General features: G+C 39.4%; 1 protein-coding gene across 6 annotated transcripts in view; it reads right to left on the reverse strand.

The window, feature by feature from the left end:
• Positions 1-1,340: 1,340 nt before the first annotated feature.
• The window catches only part of Zir (dedicator of cytokinesis), a 304,369-nt gene continuing 291,261 nt past the window's right edge, over positions 1,341-14,448 (reverse strand). For all 6 annotated transcript variants that reach the window (XM_071661769.1, XM_071661767.1, XM_071661771.1 and 3 more), the window contains 3 exons: positions 13,515-13,651; positions 9,353-9,496; positions 1,341-1,398 (listed from right to left, as the gene is read on the reverse strand). In XM_071661769.1, the coding sequence (XP_071517870.1) occupies positions 1,356-1,398; positions 9,353-9,496; positions 13,515-13,651 (324 nt within the window). In that variant the 3' untranslated portion in view covers positions 1,341-1,355. The remainder of the gene's footprint in view (positions 1,399-9,352; positions 9,497-13,514; positions 13,652-14,448) is intronic.

Below are 14,448 nucleotides of genomic sequence, written 5' to 3' on the forward strand. Positions count from 1 at the left end.
GTCTGTCTATGTACTCTGCCCATGCAATGGACTGAAGCCCAGGCCAGTAGACATAAGTCAGCAAAGTAGCCAACTACACCTATGAGGTACATTTTGGAAGGATATTGTAGAGGCACACAGATAGATGAGGTTAGCATTCCAAAATCAGGCGACAGTGAAGGGAAAGTAAGATGATTCCCTACAGACTTACTGATTCCCGTGGAGAAGCATTTTAAGGTTGCGAGAGACCTAAAGAGGCATCCCTGCTTCCATTCTGAAAAGTGATATACACATAGTACCAATCTGTGTGCAGCTGAGCTCCATGGACCTTGTTAGTTATACTGCTGAGGAGAGTGTACTTTAGCCCTTCTATGCTGCGTGAGTTGGACAAATATTCCATCTCTATCCCTATGAGTGGCAATCCATACAGCTAAACCATGGAGGAAAAATCCAATCCTTGCTCTGCTCCTACTTCTGGTCCTACTTTTAGAAGTGATAATACATGTGAGGATGATTACAAGCCCTCTCACTCACACCACTCTTGGTCAATTTCTTTGACATAGAGGAGATACATTGATGGTATTCCTTCCCTCCTGTCTAAGATGAAAAACACAGATAAATAGGTGCAATATGAAGACAATTCCAGAGACTATTGAAATGGTAAGTGCAGAGCAGAGAACTGATTGGTTGTATTCATTTGTATATGTTCCAGCTTTGGATTTGTGATGTAAGCCCTCTTCCAAAGGGAGATTAAAGAATGTACTGTTTCATAAAAGGTGAATCTGACCTTACAGCTAGGAACTGGATCATCCTCAGGCCATCAATGTGATATCCTGATATTTACCCATAAAGAGAACAGGGAGCTCTTAATCTCTTTTGTTCACTGGCTGATCAGTGTTAGGAAAAAATTCAGTCAAGGATCATAAAGTCATATAATCTAACTTTCAGATATGTAATTTTTGGCAATTTTGAAACCTATGGTTGATAAAGGGATTCATTCAGTAGTATCAGAGAAAAAATACAGAATAAATGACATATTTTAAATGATTTTGAAACACAGTCACCATGACAAATTTTTTCCTTAGCATAAATCTTATGATACTGTAATGCCTAACATTGTTTACATATTACATATATAGATTGAACACAGATCTGACCACTGACTTGTGACTTCCAAATCTGGTAAACAAGGTGATTCTCTATTCAACTGACATAAAATTAAAGTTATTTACAGATAGTGAATAATAGAATATTAACAAGCTATGGAGAAATAACTGTTTCAATGTGACAGTTAAAAAACAATGACATTAAGGATATAAGAGAAACAAAACACCCACCACCATTAAAATATTACATGCAAAATCTAGAATATACACCTACCCTACAGACACCCGTAACCTAGGTGTCAAGCATACTGTGCTGCATGCAAAAAAAGTTAGTATAAGAGATTAGTAGAGTTCCATGCTAAAAAATGAACAAATAAACATAACCCATATAATTATGCTATAATACATTCAATATGAATCTTATAAAACAAAAACTATCAAATTTCTATATTACCTGTTTCCAAATATGGAACACTATTTCTCTTAATCTAACAACTGTAGCCTCTTCCTTATATCTTCCTGATTGTAAAAATCCATAAATAAATGGATGCAACAATAAATTATGTGATTCATTCTCCAAAATATACACACACACAGTAGCACCAAGGAGCTATAACCCAAGAGATTTACAGGAGGTGATGTGGAGGAGCCCTTATAATAGACATCAGTTGATAAGGAAAGTTAAGAAAAACGAAATCAGAAAAGCAAAGAAACAAATGCCTTAGAGAGTGATTCTAGAGGGATGCTGTAAATAAGATGAAGACTAGCACACGAGGACAACACACTGGCCTTTCCTTACTTACATATTTAAGTAAAAACTACACTTTGTTTAATCCTGAGGGATTCACCAACAACACTGTGCTTATGTATGAAACATGTAAAATATGAAGCCAAGTTCGGGAAAGAAAGGACACCCTTTGATATCTCCCCTATACATGGCACATACACTCATCCATCAATGTCAATGTGTCCAATATAATATTTCTTATATATTCATATCTTAAACACCACCAGTGTGCCTGTGATCCTGTTCTCATACCAAGAGCTGTAAGGCATGTCAACCTCCAGCCCACTCTCAAAAGCAGTCCAAGCCAACACAAATACTCTATATGTAATACATCTTTCTGGGTAGTCTTTCATACTCTTGAATGCAAATTCATCATTTCATAAATGGAGAAAAAATACATAAATGTGCATGTGAACACTGCAGCCAATACCAAGGTTTAAGGGTTAAGCAGGCCTATAAACATGTAAAAAAACAGAAGTTTAAAGGAGTGTCAAAGTATAACATTTACTTTTTCCTTTTCGCCTTAGAAATATTTTCTATGGAGTTTCTGTTTTGCTCAGGAAGCTAGCCATGTCCACCAGGTGGGACAAAAGGTCAATGAGTGCAGCAATTTATATGTGTCTCTGTGAGGTGACTGCAACACAATTTAGGAGTAAGCATTAGTTGTCCTCATCATGGAAGTTGCAACTTGGGCATGCAGGGTCTTGAATTGGTATTTGTAATGTTGGAGACATGGAGATATATATTTTGTCAGTGTTATTTCTGTTGGGAGTGAGGAGACTTGTGAATATAAGCTTTTGAAGTATACAGCAGGGGTAACTTTTTTTTCTATTTGGGGTTGATGGTTTATGGAGTGGTTTGGATGGGATGGAACTAGTGCTCAAGCAAAGAACTGAGTACTGAGCTACTTGAGGTGCGATTATATTCGCAAGATTTTTGTTTCACTGTGTAGGTGTCTAGCACTTGTGGTTACTATGCAGCTGAATGCATTACTTAGTGTGGTGTGAAGATTTGTTATATTCCCTTCTGACAAGGTGGAGGACCAGGCAAGGGAGGCATAATTTAGGGTGAACTGGATGACCTGTCCAATACTAGAGTCAGTTAGTGTTCTGCTTTTGTGTTGGTAAAGGGATGGAAAGTTGTATGCATCTTTTGTAATGCTAAGAATAGTTAGTGATGGGAGGGTGCAGGTTGGATTGATGTCTGTTTGGGGTCAAAATGGTGGATGAATGAACCATTAATCCAATTGTGTAATGTAGCATTACTTGTTTGTTTTGCTCCTGTGGTGTGAAGGTGATGTGATATTTGCATATGAGAAGACCTTCATGCTGTACTCTGCAGGTTGTACTAGGAGATCATTAAGGAAAAGATTGAAGAGGGTTGCAGAAAGAACAGCCCCTTGGGGAACTCAACTAAAGAGCTTAAGGGTTTCAAAGGTAAAGCCTTTGTGAGTGACTGTGGCTTGGTGGTTAACAATGGATATGGCCTATCATCTTTTGTCATTCTTGTGGAGGGTGGTGTCTAGCCAATTCTGAACAGACAGGTATGCAATGGTTAGGTGAGACAGAGAAGGTAAAGGAAGAAGGAGCAGGGGGATACTGATTTTTTGATAGGGGACACCATTAAATTCCTGGGAATACTGATGGATGGTTCATTCATACAAGGGAGAATGATTTGGTAAACAGAGAAGAGGTAGTAAAAGCTTTGTGGAAGATGAAAGCCGGCAAGGCAGCGGGTTTGGATGGTATTGCAGTGGAATACATTAAAAAAGGGGTGACTGTGTTGTTGACTGGTTGGTAAGGATATCTAATGTACGTACGACTCATGATGAGGTGCCTGAGGATTGGCGGAATGCATGCATAGTGCCATTGTACAAAGGCAAAGGGGATAAAGGTGAGTGCTCAAATTACAGAGGTATAAGTTTGTTGAGTATTCCTGAGAAATTAGATGGGAGGGTATTGATTGAGAGGGTGAAGGCATGTACAGAGCATCAGATTGGGGAAGAGCAGTGTGGTTTCAGAAGTGGTAGAGGATGTGTGGATCAGGTGCTTGCATTGAAGAATGTATGTGAGAAATACTTAGAAAAGCAAATGGACTTCTATGCATTTATGGATCTGGAGAAGGCATACGATAGAGTTGATAGAGATGCACTGTGGAAGGTATTAAGAATATATGGTGTGGGAGTCAAGTTGTTAGAAGCAGTGAAAAGCTTTTATCGAGGATGTAAAGCATGCGTACGAGTAGGAAGAGGGGAAAGTGATTGGTTCTCAGTGAATGTTGGTTTGCGGCAAGGGTGCGTGATGTTTCCATGGTTGTTTAATTTGTTTATGGATGGGGTTGTTAAGGAGGTGAAAGCAAGAGTTTTGGAGAGAGGGGCAAGTATGCAGTCTGTTATGGATGAGAGAGCTTGGGAAGTGAGACGGTTGTTGTTCGCTGATGATACAGCGCTGGTGGCTGATTCGGGTGAGAAACTGCAGAAACTTGTGACTGAGTTTGGTAAAGTGTGTGAAAGAAGAAAGCTGAGAGTAAATGTGAATAAGAGCAAGGTTATTAGATACAGTAGAGTTGAGGGACAAGTCAACTGGGAGGTATGTTTGAATGGAGAAAAACTGGAGGAAGTGAAGTGTTTTAGATATCTGGAGTGGATTTGGCAGCGGATGGAACCATGGAAGCGAAAGTGAATCATAGGGTGGGGGAAGGGGCGAAAGTTCTGGGAGCGTTGAAAAATGTGTGGAGGGCGAGAACATTATCTCGGAAAGCAAAATTGGGTATGTTTGAGGGAATAGTGGTTCCAACAATGTTATATGGTTGCGAGGCATGGGCTATAGATAAAGCTGTGTAGAGGAGGGTGGATGTGTTGGAAATGAGATATTTGAGGACAATATGTGGTGTGAGGTGGTTTGATCGAGTAAGTAATGAAAGAGTAAGAGAGATGTGTGGTAATAAAAAGAGTGTGGTTGAGAGAGCAGAAGAGGGTGTTTTGAAATGGTTTGGTCACATGAACAGAATGAGTGAGGAAAGATTGACCAAGAGGATATATTTGTCAGAGGTGGAGGGAACGAGGAGAAGTGGGAGACCAAATTGGAGGTGAGTGATCGGGGCCTGAACATGCAGGAAGGTGAAAGGTGTGCAAGGAATAGAGTGAATTGGAACGATGTGGTATACCGGGGTCGAAGTGCTGTCAATGGATTGAACCAGGGCATGTGAAGAGTCTGGGGTAAACCATGGAAAGTTTTGTGGGGCCTGGATGAGGAAAAGGAGCTGTGGTTTCAGTGCATTATTACATGACAGCTAGAGACTGAGTGTGAACGAATGTGGCCTTTGTTGTCTTTTCCTAGCGCTACCTCACGCACATGCAAGGGAGGGGGTTGTTATTTCATGTGTGGTGGGGTGGTAATGGGATTGAATAAAAGCAGACAGTATGATTTATATACATGTGTATATATGTATATGTCTGTGTGTATATATATATATGTATACGTTGATACGTTGAGATGTATAGGTATGTATATTTGCGTGTGTGGACTTGTATGTATATACATGTGTATGTGGGTGGGTTGGGCCATTCTTTCGTCTGTCTCCTTGCGCTACCTCGCTAACGCGGGAGACAGCGACAAAAGTAAAATAAATAAATAAACACATTCAACAAACCTTCAAAATACTCACTCCATCTCCTTCTCACATCACCACTATGTGTTATTACCTCCCCATTAGCCCCCTTCACCAATGTTCCCATTTGTTCTCTTGTCTTATGCACTTTATTTACCTCCTTCCAAAACATCTTTTTATTCTCCCGAAATTTTAATGATACTCTCTCACCACAACTCTCGTTTGCCCTCTTTCTTACCTCTCGCACCTTTCTCTTGACCTCCTGCCTCTTTCTTTTATACGTCTCCCAGTCATTTGCACTATTTTCTTCCAAATGCCTTTCTCTTCTCTTTCACTAATAATCTTACTTCTTCATCCCACCACTCACTACCCTTTCTAATCTGCCCACCTCCCACACTTCTCATGCCACAAGCATCTTTTGCGCAAGCCATCACTGCTTCCCTAAATACATCCCATTCCTCCCCCACACCCCTTCCGTCCTTTGCTTTCACCTTTTTCCATTCTGCACTCAGTCTCTCCTGGTACTTCCTCACACAAGTCTCCTTCCCAAGCTCACTTACTCTCACCACTCTCTTCACCCCAACATTCTCTCTTCTTTTCTGAAAACCTCTACAAATCTTTACCTTCGCCTCCAAAAGATAATGATCAGACATCCCTCCAGTTGCACCTCTCACCACATTAACATCCAAAAGTCTCTCTTTCACGTGCCTGTCAATTAACACATAATCCAATAATGCCCTCTGGCCATCTCTCCTACTTACATAGGTATACTTATGTATATCTCTCTTTTTAAACCAGGTATTCCCAATCACCAGTCCTTTTTCAGCACACAAATCTACAAGCTTTTTACCATTTCTATTTACAACACTGAACGCCCCATGTTCAACAATTACTCCCTCTACTGCCACATTACTCACCTTTCCATTCAAATCATCCATTACTATAACCCAGTCTCGTGCATCAAAACTACTAACACACTCACTCAGCTGCTCCCAAAACACTTGCCTCTCATGATCTTTCTTCTCATGCCCAGGTTCATAGGCACCAATAATCACCCATCTCTCTCCATCCACTTTCAGTTTTACCCATATCAATCTAGAGTTTACTTTCTTACACTCTATCACATACTTCCACCACTCCTGTTTCAGGAGTAGTGCTACTCCTTCCCTTGCTCTTATACTCTCACCAACCCCTGACTTTGCTCTCAAAACATTCCCAAACCACTCTCCCCAAAAGTCTCTCTTTCACGTGCCTGTCAATTAACACATAATCCAATAATGCCCTCTGGCCATCTCTCCTACTTACATAGGTATACTTATGTATATCTCTCTTTTTAAACCAGGTATTCCCAATCACCAGTCCTTTTTCAGCACACAAATCTACAAGCTTTTTACCATTTCTATTTACAACACTGAACGCCCCATGTTCAACAATTACTCCCTCTACTGCCACATTACTCACCTTTCCATTCAAATCATCCATTACCATAACCCAGTCTCGTGCATCAAAACTACTAACACACTCACTCAGCTGCTCCCAAAACACTTGCCTCTCATGATCTTTCTTCTCATGCCCAGGTTCATAGGTACCAATAATCACCCATCTCTCTCCATCCACTTTCAGTTTTACCCATATTAATCGAGAATTTACTTTCTTACATTCTATCACATACTCCCACAACTCCTGTTTCAGGAGTATTGCTACTCCTTCCCTTGCTCTTGTCCTCTCACTAACCCCTGACTTTACTCCCCAGACATTCCCAAACCACTCTTCCCCTTTACCCTTGAGCTTTGTTTCACTCAGAGCCAAAACATCCAGGTTCCTTTCCTCAAACATACTACCTATCTCTCCTTTTTTCTCATCTTAGTTACATCCACACACATTTAGACACCTCAATCTGAGCCTTCTAGGATGATGAGCACTCCCCGCGTGACTCCTTCTTCTGTTTCCCCTTTTAGAAGGTTAAAACACAAGGAGGGAAGGGTTTCTTGCCCCCGCTCCCATCCCCTTTAGTTGCCTTCTACAACACGTGAGGAATGTGTGGGAAGTATTCTTTCTCCCCTATCCTATATATATATATATATATAGTGGTGAAGTGAGAGGGAGATGGAGTGAGTATTTATGAAGTTTTGTTAAATGTGTTTGATGACAGAGTGGCAGATACAGGGTGTGTTGCACATATATATATTTCATTATGCTTTGTCACAGTCTCTCGCGTTAGTGAGGTAGCACAAGGAAACAGATGAAAGAATGGCCTAACCCACCCACATACACATGTATATACATAAACTTCCACACATGCACATATACATACCTATACATTTCAACGTATACAAACATATACATACGCAAACATATACATATATACACATGTACACATTCATACATGCTGCCTTCATCCATTCCCACCACCACCCCACCACACATGAAATGGCACCCCCTCCCCTAGTGTGCATGCGAGGCAGCGCTAGGCAAAGACAGCAAAGGCCACATTTGTTCACACTCAGTCTCTAGCTGTCATTTGTAATACACCGAAACTACAGCTTCCTTTCCATATCCAGGCCCCACAAAACTTTCCATGGTTTACCCCAGACACTTCACATGCCTTGGTTCAATCCATTGACAACATGTCGACCACGGTATACCACATCATTCCAATTCACTCTATTCCTTGCAAGCATTTCACCCTCCTGAATGTTCAGACCTCGATCGCTCAAAATCTTTCTCACTCCATCCTTCCACCTCCAATATGGTCGCCCGCTTCTCCTTGTTCCATCCACCTCTAACACATGTATATTCTCTTTGTCAATCTTTCCTCACTCATTCTCTCCATGTGTCCAAACCATTTCAATACACCCTCTTCTGCTCTCTCAACCACACTCATTATATTACCACACCCCTTTCATTACTTACTCAATCAAACCATATACTGCACTCAAACATTTCATTTCCGACACATCCACCCTCCTCTGCACAACCCTATCTATAGCCCATGCCTCACAACCATATAACATTGTTGGAACCACTATTCCTTCAAACATACCCATTTTTGCTCTGAGAGATTACGTTCTCACCTTCCACACATTTTTCAATGCTCCCAAAACCTTCGACCCCTCCTCCACCCTGTGACTCACTTCCGCTTCCATGGTTCCATCCACTGCTAAGTCCACTCCCAGATATCTAAAACACTTAACTTCCTCCAGTTTTTCTCCATTTAAACTTACTTCCCAATTAACTTTCCCCTCAACCCTACTGAACCTAATAACCTTGCTCTTATTCACATTTACTCATAACTTTCTCCTTTCACACACTTTACCAAACTCAGTTACCATACGTGCACATATATATATATATACATATACATATACAAATCAACATATACATACACATAGACTTACATATAAACACTTGTACATATTCATACCTGCTTCCCTTCAGCCATTCCTGGCACTATCCTGCCCCACAGGAAACATCATTGCTATCCCCTGCTTCAATGAGGTAATGCCAGGAAAACTGACAAAAAAAAGGCCACATTCATTCAATCTCAGTCTCTAGCTGTCATGTTTCCAGGTCCCACAATACATATCCAATGAGTTGTTCTTCATGTTTAGTATAGATTCCTTGATGTAGACTGTCATCTAAATACTATTCCTGTACATCTTTATGCATTTTAGTTGTGGTCATCAACCAGCACTTTCAAAGTTTTTACATTATAGTCTATCATAATTAAACTACAAGTGAAGCTGTAAACTGATCTAAATCCTCTTTTATCATTGAGTATGCTCCTCAAACCTAACATTAATAAGCCTATCACCTGTACTACCAAATTAAAAACATTAATATTTTCTCTAGAGATCATATTGTAACTTACCTTGGGGGTCTTGCTAAGTGATTAACTGTTATCATTGGAGTCAATCCATCGATGAAGCGGCTGTAGTTTCGTTCTAGCTCACGGTGATACTCACGCATGTCTGGTCCAATGAGAGTCTTGTTTTTACGGAGAGCATCATGGCACCTGCCAAAACAAATTAAAAAATCATAAGAAATAAATTACACTGAAGTAAATCATCGATTTTCACAATCTTTCTACAATGTATGAGCATTGGTATTGGATTTTACAGCTCTATGGTTGAAGTTCTGGTCACAGTGATGTCTACATTGGTGAGCAACTTATAACCAAAGTCATAATTAACCAACGTATGACTGTGCACTGGTTTCCTTGCAAAGACAAACCCATGGCTCTTAGTTGCAACAATTTATTATAAGCAGCTGAGAAGCTAAGGTGCTGGAGATCAAAATCATATCTATATGCAGAACAAAATGTGGCATCAATCCACTCTTTACCCTTTTACTGCACATCATTATATCACTGATCATTATGTGGCTCAGCGAGCCTTGCAAAATCTCCTTCATACAACCCAGTACAAAACCTTTATCATACATTTAATACCACACTATCCTTCCACTTTAAAATCAATTTCACAGACACTTTCTTCTCAGAAATGATGATGAGAGAAAATAACATCCAGGACATTTTAGTTAAAAATCTGTAAACAGGAGAATGTTTGGGGAAATATTGGATTAAAATCATTTGATGATACAAAGTATGACAAACTTCAGCAGCAATCACTGCAGGGGAAATGACGGGCAAAAAAAATGTAAGGTGTGATGGATGGAAATCCATTCTCTGGGGAAGTGTCCTGAAAGCACTGAGATATATTTCCCAGAAATATCTATCTATCTATATCTCTGACACCTGTTCCCACCTGGATCTCCCCTAAAAGGATGGCCATGGCAAAAGAGTCTCCATGACTAGTAAACTCCAGTACTCCTTCTTAGCCTTAAGTGCCTCACCCTTAACAGACCACTGACATAGGGAACCTACCACAGTGTTTACAGAGGATCCTACCTAATGTTTCTACTGACTACTTCTACCTAATGCTCCAGCCAAATGTTTCTATCACCTACTTCTACCTAAAGTTTCTACCAAATGTTCCTGCCTAAATGTTCCAACCTATTACTTCTATCTATTGCTCCAATTTTGCCAAAAGGCAGGGATAGTGCACAGTGCTCACTGCAGGAAAATTTAGTTACATAGAATGAGCTGTGTGAGTTAAGCGCCGTTGAGTATCATGTATAACAAAGAGAGTTGTGTGTTTGTGAACAGAATGCCAGAAGTACACATGTGGCTGACATGGAAAGAAATGACAGCTACCTGGGTCAGAGGAGTGCAGTTTGACAACCACTGAAATGCTGGCTCACTAATGCAGTGGTCAATAATACTGATACCCATGTAGGTAGTAGTGGTAACATACCTCCCTGGTCACAAGCAGCCTACCAACTACTACATTTTTCCTGGAAATATATTGACAATCGTTCTGTTCAGCCTCATAATATTCAGTGAGCAAGTAGCAGCCTATGTTCACCCTTTGTGAAAAATTTAAAGGTCCTCACAGATTATGCTCCTCTGAATGGGGTCGGTTCTTGGCCAATCAACAACCACCAACACACTGGTGTTACTTAACTTGCCTCTCCCTAACCACTCAAAGCTCACATAATTTGCAAACTGCAGGTGCTAACTCGAGGCTGTACTGTCTAGTGAAATGCAAAAACATCATTAGCAACTGCGTAGCATACTCACAGAACCAGGCCTAAATGGGTATCAAACTCAGGGTTAAACAAAAAAAAGGAAATGCTGAAAACCAGGAGTGTCCAGGTCCTGAGGGTGTTGCATGCAAGATATTGCACTAGTACTAACTTTTAAACAATTAATGTACACCCATAGGTACCTGCATAAAACATGGGCAAATATACGAGTAAATATGTACTACAAATATATTCTTAATGGTAATATAATACTCGTGTGGTTCATAAATATCTATCTACCCATCTATATCTCTGATGTCTGTTCCCTCCTAGAACTTCCTCAAAATGGTGGCCACAGCAACAGAGTCTCCATAACTAGTGAAATCCAGTGCTGCTTCTTAGCCTTTAGTGCCTCACCCTTACAAGGCCACTTGCAGAGGACAACTCTAGTGCAGTCTGCTGAGGCTCTTACTTTATATTCCTACAACTACTTCAACCTAATGCATAAATATATCAGGATTTATACAAAAAATTAGAAGCATTAGCTGAAAGCATTAGGTACAAAACAGTAAACTTTAACATTAAGCAGAAATAGTAGGTAGACACATTAGGTAGAAGTAGCTGGTAGGAACATTAGGAAGGATGCTCTGAACACACTGCATGAGAGTTATCCTCTGCCAGTGTCCTGTTACGGGTGAGGTACTAAAGGCTACGAAGTGGCCCTGGAGTTCAACAGTTATGGAGACATATGCTGTGGCCACCCCCTTTAGGAAGTTCCTAAAGGAAACAAGCAACAGAGATATAGATAGACAGATAGATAGATTATAAAAAAAAGTAGCAATGAAAATATAATCAATATACAAATCTGTCAATCTTTCACCATTCTAAGTACTCTAATTATACCATTTCATTCGTTTAATAAATAAATAACAAAAACCTTTTCATTTTCATCAAAAAATATGATCGTTTAATCCTTCACTGAGATACCATTTTGATAATCAATCTTCTTATGTTTTTCTTCACTATTATCTAGTAGATTTTAGACAACAGCTGACCATGAAAGTACTACAGTCCTAACTTAAGAATGGTGTCTGGAACCATCTTACATCTTCCCTGTTTGTTTCAATAAACCTAAGCTGCTAAGCTAGTCTTATAATTTTTCCCATTATGCTAAGCTAGTCTTCCTATTTTTTCCCCACAACACGCCTCATACAGTTTCCCTCATTTTTGTTTATATTTCCACAATCTTTTGTACCATATTTGTCTCATCATGAACACTGCTTTTTCTTACCAATTTAGTCTGTCCCTTAAAACAGAGCAAGTTTTCCACATCCATAAAAACAATTTACATTACTCCTTTCTCCTTCAGATCTGGCCTTGACAAAGAATTCAAGAAAAAGAAAATAGTTACATCCTTGGAGCCAAAGAAGTATAGTCATGTGGTTTAACTAAACCCTTCTTAGTGATCTTTGATAAATGAGCAAGACAAATAGATAACAGGATCCTAAATAGGCTCCCTTGTCTTCAGGCAAGATGTGTAATTAGAAAATCTTATATCCTTTCATAAACACCTAGACTCTTAATAAATTTTCTGCACATTCATTTGCACACTCCATACTATATTTAATTCTTAATGGGCAAATCATCCAGTTACCATTCCCAAAATTTTCATATATTCATCTGTCTACATCTTTAATTCAGTTCCCATGTACATGAGGTGAATTAATAAAATTATTATAAATTATCTTTCATTTGTCACAAAGAATCACATGCTATAAACTCCCAAAAAGCTTCATAACAGCTAATCTCAAAACAAACGATTCAATTCAATTTATATATCGGATCAAAGTCTTCAGTGATTCTATGCAGATATTGCTGCTGCCCATTTAAGGTGATGGCCATGGCAATGGAGTCACCATTTATCCGTGCCCTTACATTTCTCCTTTGCATACATCATTCAAAATATTCTTCCCACATTTCTCTCCCTCCAGTACTCTTTCACTCTAAATCCCCATGTCAAAGGTGGTCTTCCTCTCACATCAATCCCTTTAATCATACTATCATACATTCTCCTTATCAAGGCCCTGTTTTACATTCTTTCCACATACCCAAACCACCTCAAAGCAATATGTTTCATCCACTCTCACACTCCAAAATAATTCACTTTGCATTCCCTGCCATACCAGATCTCTCATATCCCCCCTCATTGCTTTCGTTACTCCATCTAGTCATAGCACTTGCTTCTCTCAAATAACTTATTTCCAAAGCCTGGATTCTTGACTTCTGTAAGTAACATAAATACACATTATTCCCCCCTCCCCCCTTACCCTCAGCAAATATAACAAATGTGTCATCAGTGTCAGCAACTTCAAATCTAGTTTGCATGTAATCTTACAACATATTTGCAGACACCAAATGCATTCAATTATTTACATTCAGACACTTACTTCTTAGAGAAGTCTTTAAAGCAAAGCCTCAGTTTGTTCTGTAAACGACTAGGAGGCTTCCTACTCTCCACAAGGTTCGACAAAAAGATGTGAGCCACCTCCATTGGACCTTGATTAACTGTTGTTCCTATGCAGCCCTGAAATTGAAAGAAATTACCAATTTTAAACAGCAATCTAAATCTTTATATGCTATTGATCAGCATAATGGGGTAGGTTTTCCTTTACTTACTTGAATAGTGTACATACCAAAGAGACATTCACCTATGATCTATCTTACATAATGAGTTAAGACTATAACAAAGTTAAGATTCTCAGTAAAAGTCAAACAGAAAGAATCAAAGAGTAACATATCAGGTTGGTAAAACAAAAAGTGTGGAAATGACAAGAGATGGACCATATTTGATTTTGTGGAATCTGTAGTGCTAAAACTTGATTTTCATTCAATGCTTTTAAGCACAAAATAAATCGAAAGACTTAAAATTACATATTTCTTTATCTTATTACACCTAATCACTGTTTCCTGTCTGGAAACAGACGAAGAATGGCCCACCCACTCACATACACATACATATACATAAATGTCCATGCATACACATATACATACATATACATAAATGTCCATGCATACACATATACGTACATATACATAAATGTCCATGCATACACATATACATACATATACATATCAACATACATATATACATATACATACACATACAGATACATATACACACATGTACATATTCATACTTGCTTGCCTTCATCCATTTCTGGCACTACCCTGCCCCATAGGAAACAGCCTCGCTACCCCTGCTTCAGTGAGGTAGCGCCAGGAAAATAGACACAAAAGGCCACAATCACTCACACTCAGCCTCTAGCTGTCATGTGTAATGCACCAAAACCACAGCTCCATATCCACATCCAGGTCCCACAG

This window comes from Panulirus ornatus, chromosome 5 (assembly GCF_036320965.1).
Source record: "Panulirus ornatus isolate Po-2019 chromosome 5, ASM3632096v1, whole genome shotgun sequence".
NCBI lineage: Eukaryota > Metazoa > Arthropoda > Malacostraca > Decapoda > Palinuridae > Panulirus > Panulirus ornatus.